This window comes from Haliaeetus leucocephalus, unplaced genomic scaffold (genome assembly GCF_000737465.1).
Source record: "Haliaeetus leucocephalus isolate CR32 unplaced genomic scaffold, Haliaeetus_leucocephalus-4.0 Scaffold130, whole genome shotgun sequence".
In the NCBI taxonomy this organism is placed as follows: Eukaryota; Metazoa; Chordata; class Aves; order Accipitriformes; family Accipitridae; genus Haliaeetus; species Haliaeetus leucocephalus.
In genome coordinates, this window is record NW_010972566.1 from 1157121 (window position 1) to 1174963 (window position 17843).

The window sequence follows — 17843 nt, forward strand, 5'->3', positions numbered from 1 at the left end:
CGGGCTTCTCCGGGGGTCCCCAGGGATCCGCTGGGGCGATGGGGAGCTTCGCGCTCCTTCAGGCAGAGCGGCCCGTCGCGCTGCTTGGCCGCCGCTGAATCCGCGTTTTGGTGTGGGAGGTGACGCCGTCTCCGCCGAAATTCCCCCTCCCCGAGCCTGTAAAGGAGTCAAAACCTAATTAAATGCTTTGAAGTTCGGCGTTTTTTTTCGGGGGGGAAACAAACCTCGCGTGTTTCCCTGATCCTGATGATTGTATTTAATTCCTCTTTCTTACGGCTTTGTCTTGAGCAGCTCCGCCCTTTGTAGCATCTTTGTCTTATCGAGCCATCATTTTCCCACCGCGCAGTGCGTCACCACCATGCTGAGCATCGTCAGGTGTTTTTTTTCCTTAGTGGGAAAGAGGAGTTTGAGATGGTTTGAAAACTGTTGGCACTACACAGAGAAGGTGGTAGAGATCCTGCATGGCAGTCCTTCGTTCAGGCATTGTTGTTTTATCCTTAAGTGGTGATATGTCTTTCCAAGCTTAGTCCCCATGCAAATAGATGCAGTCAGGTGGATTGTGAATCTTGAGACATTTGCCTTAAAAATGTCAGTGGGATTGTGAAAACCTGAATTTTCCATACCAAAAATATTGTACCATACTTGGATTAAATGAAATTACGTATATTTAAGCAGTTCATACACACGACTTGGTGGTCTAACAAAACCTCATATTGATTTAAGCCCCTATTTTTTGTGCTATCAAAATAGATGGACTTTGGTTCCCTTAGTACAGAGTGATATTTAATTAGAGAGATGATACTTGACTCCTTAATCTCCTGTACAAATTCTAGGAAGTCATCCTAGAATTGATAAATTTGTGTGAGCTAAGCTTCCAGGCAGATACTCATGTAAATAAGCAACTAGAACACTGACAGTATCCTGTTAACAAAGTACTGTCAGTGTTCATTTTGCTTTAATTAACATTTTAAACGCTACGTAATGGATTAGCCAGTTAGGCTTTAATTACTAGGTGAATATAGTTAACATTTTAAATTATTGTCAAATACTAAGCGACAGTATAACTATAGGTTTTAATTCAAATACTTGAGTTAATATATACTGCGTTTTCAAGTGCATAAACAGCCTTTCTGCTGACTGACTGGTGTTTGTAGTGCATGAAGAATCCCTGTATACTTGCTCTTGGTTTTGAGTATTTGTTTCTGTACAGAGAAATTCAGCTAATGGTCTTTTAGACAAAATGATTTACATGAGCATGTAATCATGATTAAGCCAGATTTACTGTGGGTAACTAACCCCCACCCCTTCCTTTAAAGTGCCCCAACAAATCAGTTTTTTTGTATTTGGGTGGGTTTTTTTTCTCCTGATGGCTTTAAAGTGTTGATTTTCTTTCCAGATTTAAAACCACAGCTAATCAGCACTTAAAGCCTATACAACAGTTCTTATAGGGGAAATCTGTCTGTGCTGATCTCTAAGGATATGTCAGTATAAACACCATTTGTGGCTCTGAAAGAGAAACAAACTGTGAGGGTGAGGTAGCAGGGGGGCCAGATGTAGTGGAGTTTGTGCTAGCGCAGACTGTGCCATGGCCAGGAAACTTACTCCTCTTTTGTCGGGGAAGATGCTGCTGCAGGCGTTGCTTTAGCTGTGTAGCTTCTCTGCAAGGCCGTGTGTTGTGCCATGCAGAGTTGCTCTGGGTAAATGACCTCAGCATCTGGCCTCGTACCTTTATTTCGTCTGGATTTTTTGTGTGGTGTTACTTGCTGGTTGTAGCTCTGCCCTACTGTACGCTGATCAGGCAGTGTTTCTGTTAAGCGTTTTTAAGAGCAAAGATGAGCCTGTTGGAGAGGGAGGTGTGGGGGGGGAATGCCTTAAGAGCACTGTCATCTCACCAAAAGTCTTCTGATCCTGACGACCTAGATTGGTCAGGCAGTGCCATTTTCACTCTGCTGGGTCTTGCCTCTACTGCATTGTTCTCTGAAATAGCTCAGCTGCTGTTTTGCTCACTTTAATACTCTGTATCAAGGCACAGATCTTGATTGAATTGGTTCCTTTAAGCATATGAGTAGGGATGATGTAGCTAAAACCTGACTAGGCCCAGCGGGGGGCTTAGTGTTTTTGCAAATACTGAATTTAGTATGTAATTATTTAGTCATTATCCCAGTAAGAAGATTACATTTGATACTAAAAACTTGTTCTGTGTGCATCAGGGGCAATAACACTTGACTTTCAGTGGTTTTGTGGGGTTTTTCCTCCCATCCTCTCTCCTGCAATACTCATCCTGTTATGTGTTCCTCCTGCAATTTCCACTGCCCTAGAGAATGAAGTGACTGGTTTAGCAGGCATGAATTAACTTGTCTGCCTAGCTGGCTGCTCCCAGAATAGGTGTGTGGGTCATCTTTTCTTATTTTGCCTCAGTGAACACTGAGTTGTTCATTTTTCTCAAAAATGTGCAGGCATGCGAGCTGCTTGGTAGGTCCAAAAGTTGCTGGATGGCAATAGGTTTATGCAGTTGTGACTTAGTGACTGTTGTCCGAGCTTCCTTAAGAAAGCAAGCTCAAAACTCATTGCAGGGTAACTCTTTGTCTGCATCTCTGACTAAGCTGGGCTTCCCCTGGGGAGTTAATGTTAAGCTTTCATCTGTGTAGTAGTATCTTACTGTTTGCCCTGTAGTATTTTTTTTGTAGGAGGCGAGTTCTGAATTTAGGAATAAAGTGACACAAACTGTTCTTGTCTCCTCTGCTGGTAAACTCAGTTCCATGGGCCAAATGTTCTTTGCTCTCTGTTCTTTTTGAAGTCTGTTACTTGTTAGAAGTGTTTTTGCCTGTAGTACTATAATAATATTTTATTGGAATGGTATATATTTTATTCTGTCTTGCTAAAAGAAAGAGGGACTTAGACTGTAGTGTGATTCCTTGTAGAAATGGCCGACTTGTATAAATAGTATTAACTGTCAATAGGGCTCTTGTTCAGAGATGCGCATGAGCACAGCTTGTAAGGATGAGCCGTTTGGGGACAAAACGTTTTAAAAGCTAGTGTTGGAGCTCAGACACTTAAAGGAGGTATATCGCCTCGTTTGAGGCACGTTGTTTCCCAGTGGGGGAAAGACAGTCCTCTTTATTTCAGCCACTGTAAGCCTCCCCTGTCTCTAGAAACATGCATTCCTGTGTTCTCCTTGATGCACTCAGGAGGAGGCTGCTTGAATTACTTGGGTATTTAACAAACAATTTAAGACTGGGATTCTCCAGAGAAGTCACTTTTGTGCCAGATGGTCCTTGCACCAAATTTGCTGCAGCAGATGAGCCTAGGCTTATGTTCTACTCTGCCAAATTCAACCTTTTATTCAACTGTATCTTTAAAAATATTAATGCAGACAGAATTAGTTCAAGAAAGTAATTTTTTTGAATAGAGAATAGAAATATTCTTCACTCGAAGGGTTGTATGTGTGGAGGAAATAATGTAATGCATTAGTACTATAAAATCCTGATGCATCCTAAGCCAATATTTGCTATACATTTCCTGCTTACTAAGCGTAGATGCCCCTAATGTAGTTGCTTGCAGCCATAGAACAGCCTCGAACAATCATCTGGTCCGACCTTTTGTGGGAAGGGAGCCTAGATGAGATGATCTAGCACCCTGTCCAGTCGTGTCTTGAAAACCTCCAGTGATGGGGACTCTACCATGCCCTTGGGGAGGTTGTTGCAGTGAGTGATTGTTTTCACTGTGAAAAATTTCTTCTTATATCGAGATGAAACCTCTCAGGGAATCAACACCTTCACACTCCTTGTACTGTAACGATACTGAGTGGAGGAGGAGGTTAAAAAGGGCAATATAATATCTTTTACTGTAGCATAGAGTGAAAATTCTTGGCTTCTCCATCGTCGGAAAGGATCACAAGTACAAAAAGAACACGAAATTATTTAAAAGACTCAGTTTGTGGGTCCAGTGTGTGGGTCTGTCTGAACCTGTAAGAACAGATAATCTGAGCCTTTTCCTGAGGGCTTCTCAGGAGGCTGCCGAGAGCGTTGTGGCAGTCTGTCTGCTCTTCCCTGCAAGCCCTGGGGTCTTCCTGGTAGCAGCAGACTGGTGCCATTTTAGTTTGTCATATGACTACACTTTTAACAACTCTCTTTGACACATGCCAGTCCTACTGGATGATTGACATGCACTGGTCATGTGGCAATGTAACTAGTCATGTTCTTATGTGACTGACTGGGTGTCTTTCCTGCGGTAATTAACGCCTGTGGCTTTCGTCACATGGTGGAAGTGTCCCTGCGTGGGTGCTGGAGGAGAAGCTGGGTTTTGCTGCCATTCAGTATCTTTGTCAGAGGTTGTGTGTTCTGTTGTAGCTCAGATAAGGCAGTGCTTGCTTGGTAACTTTACTTTAGCTGAAAAATATGTGGCCCCCAAAACCTAGCTGTTCACTGCTCACTGGGATTTCCCATGTCTTCTAGGCAGAGTAATTTATTTGTAAATTAAAAAAATAAACAGGCAACAAAACAACAACCCAAAACATTTTGACTGTACCTTTCCTGTTTTGGCTTATGTTTACATGTGGAACTTTGCCCTTCTTTCGCTTCCTGAATTGTTGTCACTTGGCAAGTGGCAGAAAATTGCAAAGGGGTGAAGTAAGTTTCCTGCTCCCCGCCCCCCCCGGTGAAATAGCACTATCTGCTCCCTTTCCTTCTTCCCACAATTTTCTGTTTAAGAATTACATACAGGTAAACTTTGTCCTGTTTTCTTCCCTTGTAGTACTGCAACTGTGCAGCATTCCTATTCACTTTTACTGTTGATATTTGGTAGCGATGATAATACATGTACTGTGTGTTTGCTTTGTTCTTGAGATTTGTAACTTTTACATTGCATAAGTTGTCTTTGCCAGCTAACAGAATTATGTGATATGTGAGTAGCTGCTAAATATGCAATAATTTGCAACCTAAGCTTTAGGCTATTTTACCTATTGTTTGTGCTCCAGTGATGTTCATGGCCCCAGTGAGGATTGTGGTCCAACTCTGCCAGATGCTTAAAGTGTACCTAGATGGCAGTTGTGCTCATATTTTTTTTTTCTGTGGTATATTTATTTAATCTCTGCAGCTGTGGAAAGGAGGATGTAGTTGTTAACTAAAAGCAATCCTTGCGTCTCATTTAGCTGAAATTAAATGAAATTCAAGAGAACACATGAGCCTGAATCCAGTCTTTATTTCCTCTGAATGGATAAATGATTACTTTTGACATAGCACTAATTTCACTGTACAGTGGTGCGTTAGGAAACGCTGCTAAGATTGTTAGAAGGCTCTGTAACATGTTGCAGTGGCTTAGTCCACACTAGTGATGGGATGCATAGGATGAGTCATTTTCCATCATAACTTCTGATGATCTACAGAGCCTGATTAAATACTGAAATCTAGCAATGCAAAACTTTTTAAAGAATCTGTTTCATTTTCTGTCTCTGTCAGGTACCATGCTTATGTGGAAGTGCCCCGTGCCTGCTCTGCCGATGCTGCCCCAGTGGAAACAACTCCACCATAACTCGCCTGGTTTATGCGTTCTTTTTGCTTCTTGGCGTGAGTGTTGCCTGTGTGATGTTAATACCAGGCATGGAAGAGCAGCTGAAGAAGGTCAGGTTACTTCTTTGCTAACATGTTTGGTAGAACACATGTCACACAAAATTGTAAATGACCTCTTGAAAGCATGGGGTTTATGTGGAAATTTGTAAGTGCTGCCACCTGTGCTTCACAGTCACCATTAATTTGACTGTAGGTCAAATAAACAAAGAACTCCTGGGACAATCACTGCATAGATGAAAAGCACTATTGAGAAATAAAGTTGTGCCTCTTCTTTAATAGCTCAGAGCAGAAAATATAATGTATGTATATGGAGTTATAAATTATATATCATTGAGATACTTGTATTTGTGGCACTTGATTGATTTTGATTGTTGTTAATAAAAGAGTGAAAAATAACCACAATCTAAGGTGACTTCTAGTTTCATTGTGCTGTCCTAGTTAAAATTCCATACAGTTTATTAATTGTATGATTTTACAGTTTATTAGTTATGAAGATACGGTAGTCTTTGTAAAATTATGGAGTAATAATTTGAGTTATAGAAGAGCTTATAGATTCACTGAACTGGGTTTGCTTGTGCTTTGGTTCTGTTAGTTTTGTTGTGCTATCTTTATTTTTTTTTTTTTCTAGTAGATAGTAACTTCTGTTAGGCATGCTTTTGATCCCCCCCCCAATGATTCATTCATCTGTAAATGTTTATTTCACTGTGGTATGGTAACCACATTAGAGCTTCAGTGAGAGCCATGTTAGTCACCTAGGAAAGAAAATTACAGCCTTCTGGAGTATGATTTGACTTCAGAAAGGTGTTGCTCATGTCCTGGTAATAACTGGAAAGGATATTCTCAGCTGTTTCATATGGAAGTTACAGATACTTGTAATTGATTGTGATGTTACTTTTTGGGGGGAGGCTGTTTCTCTTTTTAAAAGATGTAAGTAGGCTGCCTTCTCCTAGCTGTGTCATGAACTTGATAGTAACTGTCAAGTGAAATGTACCAAATCCCATTATTTTTTATTTATCTCCTGAGTCAGATCAGCAAGTAAAAATTGCATTTCTTTGAGAAGTTCTGAAATTCCTAACAACAACAAAAAAACCCCAACAAAACAACAATCCACTACTGTTAATAAGATTTATTTTTGGTTTTGTTTAGAATTTGCCTGTGGGAATTTTTTCCTTGAGTGTGTTTAATATTCTGCTTGGACTATAACTAACAATACAGCCGTTCAGTATCGTATTCTAGCAATGTTAATAGCTGCATAACGTTACAATATTAATGAGTTGTATATTAATAAATAGCTAATACATATTTACTCACAGGAGGCCTTTTACAGATCACTGAAGTATCCCTTGTATTTATCACAGATTCCTGGATTTTGTGATGGAGGAATGGGAACAACTATTCCTGGTGTGCATGGCCACGTGAACTGCGACGTACTAGTTGGTTACAAAGCTGTGTACCGTGTGTGCTTTGGTATGGCAATGTTCTTCCTTCTTTTCTCCTTATTGATGATCAAAGTGAAAAGCAGCAACGACCCAAGAGCAGCGGTGCACAATGGGTAAGATACAGAAACGAGAACAGAGATGGGTGGTGTCTGCATATGAGATACAGCTACTGTGAAAATAAAGCCCGTGGCTGAGCATGCTGGTCAAATTTACTGTTCCACAAACAATTTCATAGTAGCTAGAGGAGGGTTGTTGCAGTAGAGGGCATTCAAAGTTATTAGAGTTCTTAGACACAGCAGATTAGTTTTTGTAAGAGGAAAAGATACACATGGCTGTCACTTTTCAGAGCCTGAACTATGGCAATGTATAACCTCTCCAGAGGTTTCCCAAGATTAGAGGTTCTGCTTTTGTCCAAAGACGACAAAATTCAGAGATGAATAATGGTACCAAGTTTCACTCCACTGAGACTTTTTTTTTTTCAACAAAGAGAAATATTAAAAAGCCTCATCTGTCCTCTAGGGATTACATTCCTCTTAACTTTGATGTTCGTAAGGGTTTGCTCTTTTCTGAACAGTTTTATTTTAAAGATTATCACAGTTATCTATATATTGATATAGATACATAACATATCTCTTCCCCCTCTGCTATGTTTTTTTCAGTCTCCCCTCTGCATAAAGAAGAGTGAGTTATGTGTTTAGTTTCTGAGCTTCCCAGTAAATTTTTCTTTGGCATTTCATTATAGTTAGGTTTATCAGATGGAAGATAATAGTGAAATTTCAGCTTGCAGGTTGGTACAACTGGTAGTTTTCATCCAGGCTCAGCCTATGTGTAATGTAGCTTCTTGAACTAAGGAAATGTAAATATTTGTAATAGGGGATGGCACTAAAAAGCATAAAACCATTTATGGTGCCTAGTCTTGCTGGTCACACTGATTGCTTAGACTACTACTTTTTCAAGATGATTGTATTTAACGGAAGCTATGAACAGCTAAGCCATAAAAATGAAGAAGTAATTTTATTTTATATTCAGTATAATAACATTAAACATGTTTAGCATAAACTGAGAAAAAACTTCAAATTATTTCTGTAGGGGTGTCGTTGTTTAACTCCAGCCAGCACTAAGCACCACACAGCTGCCCACTCACTTCCCCTCACAACCAGTACGATGGGGAAGAGAATTGGGGGGGGGAAAAAAAAGTAAAACTCGTGGGTTGAGATAAGAACAGTTTAGAAGAACAGAAAGGAAGAAACTAATAATGATAATAGTAACAATAATAAAATGACAGTAATAAAAAATGGATTGGAATATACAAAACAAGTGATGCACAATGCAATTGCTCACCACTCGCCAACTGATACCCAGTTAGTTCCTGAGCAGTGATCTGCTGCCCCAGCCAACTCCCCCCAGTTTATATACTGGGCATGATGTCACGTCGTGTGGAATACCCCTTTGGCCAGTTGGGGTCAGCTGTCCCGGCTGTGTCCCCTCCCAACTTGTGCCCCTCCAGCCTTCTCGCTGGCTGGGCACAAGAAGCTGAAAAACCCTTGACTTCTTGCTAAGCAGTGTTTAGACTAACTGAAAACATCAGTGTGTTATCAGCATTATCCTCATCCTAAATCCAAAACGTAACATAGTACCAGCTACTAGAAAGAAAATTAACTCTGTCCCAGCTGAAACCAGGACAAGGAGAAAAGAAAATAATTAAGACTGAGCAGAATATTGCTTTGTTGACTACTTTTGTTTGTTTCGGTCTAAAGAAAAAGAGGCTGGCTACAGTATTAGGATGCATTAGCAGCAGTAACTCAGTTCAGCCTTTCGCTCTGCCCTGCTTTGTTCAGGAGAGTGTACTTGTTACAAACAAGAAGAAAATGGTTCAGGTACATTCTATATCAATGCTTTGTGGGGTGATTTTTTTGTTACAATAAAAGACACCTTTTATATGACGTAGAGTCTTTTTACCTAAAACCACTGCTTAAGTGTTTGGGATCTTCTTGATATAGTTATCTGGAGTTGTGCTCTCCAGTACAAATTTTGTTACTATTTATGCAACCCCTTGCAGTTTACTCTTCTTAGTCAATCTAGTGTCAGCACTAGTATAAAAGGAAAGATGATACTTGTTAACTGTTAGTGGTAAAATATTTAATAATGTTACTTCCAACACTTCTGTAATAACTAGTTGGTTCAATAGTATGCATTACAGGTAGCTTTATGAAACCCATGGCTTTTGGTTTTTGAAATTGTATGTATCCTCAGTAATACTTTGCCATGTAATCTTCCTGTCAGTGGTTTGAAATATTCAGAATATTAGGTTTTGCCATGTATATGTACTAACTTTTTCATACTTGCATGCAAATTAAGCCCAGTAATGTGGTGTAGTGCCAATGTTCACCTTCTTTGCTTTTATAACAGCAGTCAGAATGGTTTCTTGCCTCAGGTTAATAATAATAGAAAAAAATAACTTATATTCATAGGATTGCTGGTGGCTTGCACAGAATGCATAGCAACTGTAGGTATTATTTCAGATCAGTATTGTTTTTGGCTGTCACGCACATTATATGGGTAGAGTGTTTAGATCCCTTAAAAAAGTCTGGAATTAGAGATGAAATTTATACAAACTTGAATCTGTTCTTATTTCTATAATTGAGAATGACATTGATTAAAAAAATATAAAATTCCACATGTGGATTCAAAAACTAGTTTTAGTGGGGTATGTATTACACCGTAAATGTTGTAAGTTAATTCAGCTTTCAAAGTACATTTAGACACTTGGCTATATCCCAGTGAATTAGACCATTTTTCCCATATTCTGTACTTGTGTCATCTGACACGGTTCCTCTCCACAGAACTGGAATTCATTCCTCTGGTCACCATCACCTGATTGTAACAGCCAGAAGGAGAGATTAAACTTGTTTAAAGTATGGGAAAGAAATGGGAAGGGATATAAAACTTGAAAACTGTGCAAGTATTTGACATCACGGGGCTGTGGTACATGCCTTTGTGCTATATTCAGTTTTGAAGTACATGTAGATGGTACTGTGCCTATATTTGGAGCTGCCTGTCACTGTGATCAGAAAAAATAGTCTTCACCTTCTTACAGTTTTGTTGGCATAACTTCTTGATGTGAAGTTCCCTATGCAGGGTATATTTGTACACAGTCTGTATTTGAGGTGAGTTTGGGGAATCTTTCGTGGAAGATATTTCCTTGTCTGCTTTTTAGGAAATGTGTGATCTGTTTTGTTTGTCCATGAGTGTGTATCTTTTACTGGAAAAAAACCCAAGAGTGCTACTGAACTGGAACAGGAACATAGAGTTTGATTGTGTCCTTTCTATGAAGGATAAATCCTTGGCTTTTGTTGTTGTGATAAATCCTCATCAGATGTAGGCCTAAAGAGTCTGAAGTTAGGTGGGAAGAATCTAGGCTTTTGTACATCTCTCTCTTGTAGGAAGAGAATCAAGATTGGTAGGGAACTCCAGCATAATGTTTTCTGTCATTGTAGGAACCAACCAGATCTTCTACCTTTTTGGTTTTGGTACTAAAAACAGGTAGGGATTTTTTTAAAACCATTTTTTCTGATATGCAGGCAGTTCAATAATCTCACTGCTCTAGTTAAAAACCTTCTTAAAAAAAACAAAAACCAAAAACCCCACAACTCAATTATAGTCCACCCTGGCTTCATTTGTAACACAAGTGAGCTATCTCCAGGAAATGCGTCAAACTCTGTGTCAGTCTAGCACAGTTTAAGCATAATTTTCTGGAGAACAAAACTCTTGGGCAGATAAGGTAAGATTTTTATCCTACTTCAAAGGAAGTGAGTTGAGTGAATTAAAAAAACAACTCTTAAGGATGATCATTTTGTGTACTTTCAAGTTCTGTGAATTAGATCAGACTTCAGCAGTTGCCTGACTTTTTTTTTTGTTGTTTTGTTTTTTTGTTATTTCCCTTTAGATTCTGGTTCTTTAAATTTGCAACAGCACTCGCAATTAGTGTTGGAGCTTTCTTCATACCAGAGGGACCATTTACAACTGGTAAGGGAATACTGTCTTCCACTGTATCATGGTACAATCATAACTGGTTTTAAAACAAAACTTAAGTGCATGCTGTTGTCTTACAGTTTTAATTGTAGCTGTGTAACTATAGCACTTTTCTGTGTCTAGGGACATTAAGACAGGGTGGTAAACTATCTATGGTTCTGAACTGGTTTTGTTTTATTTCTCTTTTAGTGTGGTTTTATGTAGGTATGGCTGGAGCATTCTGCTTTATTCTTATTCAGCTGGTCTTGCTTATTGACTTCGCTCACTCCTGGAATGAATCTTGGGTTGAAAAAATGGAGGAAGGAAACTCAAGGTGCTGGTATGCAGGTAAAGGACTGTACTACAATCAAGTTTTCAATTTCATTGTGCATTACATGAGTAGTGCATTTTACCATAGTGCAGAAGGGCTGCTTGGTGCATGAGTATCATTTTCTCAGATGGTGTAGTTCAGCTCCGTTGTCTTGCTGTCCTTTTGATGTCAAGTTAAATAAGGGGAGGGGGGCACGGAGGGGAGCAGCAGCCTCTGAGTAAGAAGATCTAATCCCTGGGAGCAGGGCATCAGTTTATGATAGCAGAGAAGTGGCAATTGTAGGGTTTTGGGTTGTGGTTTTTTTTTTTTCCATCCACAGGTTTTGTTACACCTTAGCACTGACTAAAAACTAACTAGCCTGTTACTGCTTCATATTGAGCATAAGCCTCCCAAATAATTGTTTTCTTTCTGTCTGCCGGTTGGTCATTCTTTGAAAGTATATGGTGAGTGAAAGGCCAGGATAGTGAAGGAGAGTACAAGTCATCACACTGGAGAAATGATATGCTAATTTTAATAAAGCATTTCAGATGTGATATTTTATGTGTTTCAAAAGACAGCACGGCCTGTCTTCATGCAATGGCACTTCACTCTTCAATGTTTTTAATAAGATGGAATTTGGAAATGAGATTTTGTTTTTCCTTCTGTTGGAGAAGTAGTTCTTCAGTTTCTTTTTTAAGCTTTTAGCTAAAGTGTATGTAGTATAACTGTATTCCTTCATACTTGTTCTTCTTGGTTGCTGTGGGAGGGCTGGAGAATCAAGTATGGCTTCAGGCTTCCCATTTATTGTGTTCTTTCTTTTTAACACCTCAGAGTATTGAGAAGAACTTTCTTCCTTTACATTTCAGTGCCCAGAGCTGCTCTCAAATGATCATTGTATACTGTATCCAAAACCTGAAAATTATGCAATATTACTTCAATTTTAATACTCTCCATTATTAACCGGTTTAACTCTGTTTTTGTCTCTTTTCACAGCTCTGCTGTCAGCTACAGCTGTCAATTATCTACTGTCTCTAGTAGCTATTGTCTTGTTTTATGTTTATTACACTCATCCAGAAGGTTGTTCTGAAAACAAGACATTCATCAGTGTTAACATGCTGCTGTGTATTGGTGCTTCCGTAATGTCAATTCTGCCGAAGATTCAGGTATAGTTTTAAATCTATTACCTTTTAGGGTTTTCTTGTGTTTTAAGTCCCAGAAACCTATAATATAATTGTGCCCAAGACTTTTACTTGCCTAACTTTGCTGGTTTATGACTATTTTGTATAGGAATCTCAGCCAAGATCTGGTTTGCTGCAGTCTTCTGTGATCACAGTTTATACGATGTATTTGACTTGGTCAGCTATGACCAATGAACCAGGTAAGTGTAGTAGCAATATATGGCTTTTTGGGTAACCAGTTCAGCAGTAAATTCTATCTTCACCTTTTTGCAAGGTAATATTAGAATGGGGTGCTATAATGCATGCAAGTTAGAGGCAGGACTCGTTAGTTTGTGTTCTCTTCCCCCACCCCAACTTTCTGTAATAATACCAAAGAAATAGTTCTTCCAAAGATAACATGTTTTTCATTTCCTCTTGTATTTATTGTATGGAAGAACTTCTACCTATTATTGGCAGGATTCCAGTATTCTAAAGCTTAGATTTTTGCATATTACCACAACTCTTCCAAGGTGTCTGGAAGGTTCATCTCCCTACCAAGTTTCAAGTTTCTTACCTGGTGACTGAGATGCTACTGATTATATTTTTCCAAAGTGAGGATTTTAAAAAAAAATGTATTAATAAATGTATTCAATGTTTTTTGTGTCTGAAACAGCTGAGCATCTCTAAAAAAATTCAGAAATTCTCATGATTGAAGTAAACTGTCAAATATTGATTTTGGTGTTTTTAATTGGGTCTCTGGCTTTTTAATCTTAATCATGGACAATCTTCTGTGCTTCTGTGTAACAGCATATGTATGAGTCATATTTAATTGCTGCAGTAATTATGGAATTACGGGGAAGTAAGATTGTCTACTACTTTCAGCTGTTTCATCTTTGTTACCAGTGGATGCCGTGGGTTGGGAACCATTGATAATACGAAAGTGACTTTGTAGCATTTTTTTCCAACTCTGGGATGACGCTGGTACCCCATCTATAGAGTATATGCTTGTCAAACTTGTTTTGTAGTAGTAGAATTTCTAAGGCTTAATATGCAGAGCATTTTTATTTTGTTGCATCTTATTATATGAGGTGGAACGGTAAAGCAGTTGATGCATATCTTATATAAGTTTAAAATCCTTTTATGTGGTCAAAGAGACAGATTTTTATGCCGCAAACTGTCACTTCCCTGCTTTAGAGAGACTTGATAGGCTAAAATTAGATTCAAAGCTTTTTTACTTCATGACTGTCACAGTCACAAAGTTCCTTTCTATTACTGTGCATTCAGCATGGAAATGTACTATTAAATATTTGTTCTGTTCTTGTTTTATGTAAGTTCTAATGTAACTTCTCCCATAGATAGGCGCTGTAACCCAAGTTTGCTGAGCATCATCGGTTACAATAGCACCACCATTCCAACCCAAGGTCAGGTAGTTCAGTGGTGGGATGCACAAGGAATTGTGGGACTGGTTTTGTTTTTGCTGTGTGTTCTCTATTCAAGGTAAGATTCCTTTAAAAAAATTTCCTATTAACTTGTATTACTTCTCATTGTCAGAGAGTAAATTGTATTTATTTGGGTAACTATGCTGTGTCCTTTCCTGTCAAATACAGCATCCGAACATCCAACAACAGCCAAGTTAACAAGCTGATGCTGACCAGTGATGAATCTACACTGATAGAGGATGGAATGCCCAGGAGTGATGGCTCCCTTGATGATGGAGATGATGTTCACCGAGCCATAGATAATGAGAGGGATGGAGTTACTTACAGTTACTCCTTCTTTCATTTCATGCTTTTCCTGGCATCGCTGTATATCATGATGACACTTACCAACTGGTACAGGTATTACATTTGATGATACATTGTGCTAATAACAAGCATACAAGATGCTATCTTTTGCTGGACAAGGAGGCATAAGTTGTGTGCTGTGAGGAATGTAGGTCTTGAATGGGACTTCTTAAGGGAAGTATACTGTTTGATCTGTATTAAGTGAATTATATTTGAAAATTGGAGTAGCCAACCTTATTCACAGGTGCCTGTCATATTTTCTAGGATAATTCTCATGATTCACTGGACTCCTGAAATACGTCCTGCTGAAGTGAGCAGGATAGAGTCTTAAATTCTGTAATTAAAGATAAGTAAGCACCAGGCCCATGTCTGGTGCAGAGAGATGGAAAAAGGAGTGATAGGACATGTTGTATCAGCAGGTTGAGGGAGAGGTGATCCTTCCCCTCTGCTCAGTGCTGGTGAGACACACCTGGAGTGCTGGGTCCAGTCCTGGGCTCCCCAGTACAGGAGAGACATGGAGACACTGGAGAGAATCCAGCAAAGGACCACAAAGATGTTGAAGGGGCTGGAGCATCTGTTACATGAGGAGAGGCTGAGGGATTTGGGACTGGTCATCCTGGAGAAGAGAAGGCTCTGGGGCATCTCATCAATGCATATAAATAAGTACCTGAAGGGAGGATGTAAAAAGGACGGAGCCAGGCTCCTTTCAGCGGTGCCCAGTGACAGGACCAGAGGCAACAGGCACGAACTGAAGCACGGGAGGTTCCCTCCGAGCATCGGGAAACACCTTTTCATTGTAAGGGTGACTGAGCGCTGGCACAGGTTGCCCAGGGAGGTTGTGGAGTCTCCATCCTTGGAGGTATTCAGAAGCCGTCTGGGCATAGTCCTGGTTAGCTGGCTGTAGGTGTCCCTCCTTGGGCAGGGGGGTTAGACCAGATGACATTCAGAGGTCCCTTCCGACCTCAGCCAGTCTGTGACGGGGCCTGGTGGAAGGAGATGAGGTTGTCTGCTCCCTGAAAAAACCCTCACAGTAAAATAGTTCTCCTGTGTGTGAATTGTTGTTAACAGCTTGAGCAGGTATTCTTCAGAATTTAAAAATACAGATTAGGGTCTCTAATAATTTGTTAAAGGACAATTTGTATCAAAATAGCAATACTAGAAAGGTGTTTCCTTCAAAAGTAATTCTTAATAGTCCTGCTGTGGATTTGATTTGTGGCCCTGCTTGGGTCAATGTGGGTCAAGATTGTTAATTCTTCTAGGTGTTGTCTTTTGGCAAGGTAAAGTGCATTATTTGCATCTATAAATGCTATCCATTTCCTGCCTTTCCACAGATTTGCTTAGAGATTCCTCCTAATTATTTCTGCTTCTTGACAGCTTCTCTTACTGTTTTTCTGGGCTGCTGTTGCTTTCCACCTTCCTGTGACACCAACTTACAAATGGTGTTCTTGTACAGATTGGTGTGAACTGCCTGGAAGAAGAAGGGTAGAGATGTCCTCTGAGGGGTGGAGGAGAAGTGAAAACGATCTACTGTGAAAACACTGTTGAAGAGTGGCTTACTACGACGAGTATGTCATATTGAAACAAAAATTGCAAATTTATCTTTATTTTTTTTCTTTCCTTCTTTAACAGTCCAGATTCTTCTTACGAGACAATGACCAGCAAATGGCCATCTGTCTGGGTGAAGATATCTTCCAGCTGGATTGGCATCGTGCTCTACGTGTGGACTCTGGTTGCTCCACTGGTTCTCACAAACCGCGACTTTGACTAAGCTGTGCTGCGCTCTAGGGAGACTGCGTTAGCTTCACCGTGTCCATGAAACAAACAGTATTCCAGATAATAGTGCAGTTGTAAATATGTGTGTGCACACGCATGTGTGCGTGTGCTATCCGTGTAGTATATACCCTGCTTTATTCTGCATGATTACCTTGAATCATGTCTCTTGTCATTTCACTAATGACTTTTTCTAGCTGAGCTCAGTGACAATTGCTGTAATGGTGGTTTTCATAGGAGCTTCGGGAGCATTAGATGTAAGATCAGGACCTTTTGGAAGTAGGTTTTTTCCCCTCAATTGCATTAAATAGTTGTAGGAAAGAAAGCGCAAGCGTTAATTAGGGTAACAAAACAGTATTAGATCAGGCTTTGCAAGCAAAGGAGGGGCTGCCTTTGATCCCTGTTGCCTTGATTCCAAATTAAGTCTGGAGTGAGCGTTGATAGACTCAAAACTCTGCTTGTTGGAGTTCGCTGAAGCTCTTGCAGCATGCTGGCACCAGCAGCCCGCCCTTTTCCTGCACTGAGGGCAGCAATACCTTTAGCACAGATGTTAAATGGGGAAACCTGCACCTGAAGCTGCAGAGGAGCTGATGTCCTCCTTGGTGCTGTTGGGTCTGATGTGTCCTGTGGCAGACGGAAGGACAAACACCCTGGGGAGAAACATCCTGGTACCAGATGCTCAGAAGCATGTTTTTAAGGCACCTGTTTACAACTTACACCTATGTATTATTATTTTTTTGTTTGTTTAAAGTAGTTTAAATGGGATAGCTGTGCTGTAATTTATTGCTGTTTTGTGTGCCACTTTCTTTCTTGGCTAAGCTACAATCACAGAGTTTGCAAGGAGCCGAGTGGTGAAAACTGTGTAAGCCCTTTAGAGGAATTTTTTGAGTATTGTGGTTAAAGAAGCAGCAGAGGAAAAATTACAGTAACTAAAGGAGGTTTGCATTAACTGAGGCTTCCACAAAAGTGTTTCTTCATATATTTGGGGCTCTAAATCTGAAATCATTTAATGTATTAGGTATTTTGCTTGTTGTCCATGGCCAGAGATGGACTTGAGCCTAGAAAGTCTAACTCTAGGCAGGAGACAGGACACTAATCTGTTTGATTAAAATACCATATAGTTCCTGTGCAGTTATGAAATCTTAAATGCTTTTGTGCTTGCTGCTTTGTAATTGAAGTATGTAAGCTGCATTATTTATATCTCTCTGTTACTTGCTACAACTTGAGACTAGAGCAGCCTGACTGGGAGTGACCTGAGAGCCTTTGGCAGATGTCAGGCTGATCTGTTACTGTGGTGTTTATCCTGTTGCTAATTATTCTCTAAGCTTTTATTTTAATTCTGCACCTAAACCCTGACATTTACTGCAGAAGCCTGACATGTCAGTCAAACTTGAGATGGTAATGGAAGGATTAGTAAAGGCTTGTAATAATTTGGAACATGTTATTACCTTACTAATAAATAAATTTGGATGAAGATGTGCCATGACTTCTGGTGTGTTGTACTACTGCCCCACGTGGGTAGCATCGGGTTTGATATTGCAGCTCATCTTCCGCTCCTGGGATGTTTCATAGCGCTTGCTGTCTGAGAAGTAGCATGTGCACCACTGCAAGGCAGGCAGGGGGTTCCTGGCTCCATGGAAGACCGCACGTAACCCCTGCAGGAAGTTTTCGGACAGTTCTCTTCCCTCTGCCCTTTGCGACCAGCTCTCTGAAAACATGAACTGCACTCCTTCAGGAACTGCTGCTGCCACCTTGTACTGCACCTGTGCTTAAGTTTGGGTGAAATACCTGAACACCAGTTTTAA

The 17843-nt window shown here is 40.0% G+C and overlaps 1 protein-coding gene across 1 annotated transcript in view; it reads left to right on the forward strand.

The window, feature by feature from the left end:
* SERINC1 (serine incorporator 1) overlaps nt 1-16940 on the forward strand; it is a 17409-nt gene extending 469 nt beyond the window's left edge. Inside the window, exons 2-10 of the mRNA XM_010585841.1 lie at nt 5457-5618; nt 6926-7119; nt 10953-11032; nt 11228-11365; nt 12321-12490; nt 12615-12705; nt 13840-13981; nt 14092-14322; nt 15898-16940. Of these exons, the coding sequence (XP_010584143.1) occupies nt 5457-5618; nt 6926-7119; nt 10953-11032; nt 11228-11365; nt 12321-12490; nt 12615-12705; nt 13840-13981; nt 14092-14322; nt 15898-16036 (1347 nt within the window). The 3' untranslated portion in view covers nt 16037-16940. The remainder of the gene's footprint in view (nt 1-5456; nt 5619-6925; nt 7120-10952; nt 11033-11227; nt 11366-12320; nt 12491-12614; nt 12706-13839; nt 13982-14091; nt 14323-15897) is intronic.
* The last annotated feature ends 903 nt before the right edge of the window (nt 16941-17843 follow it).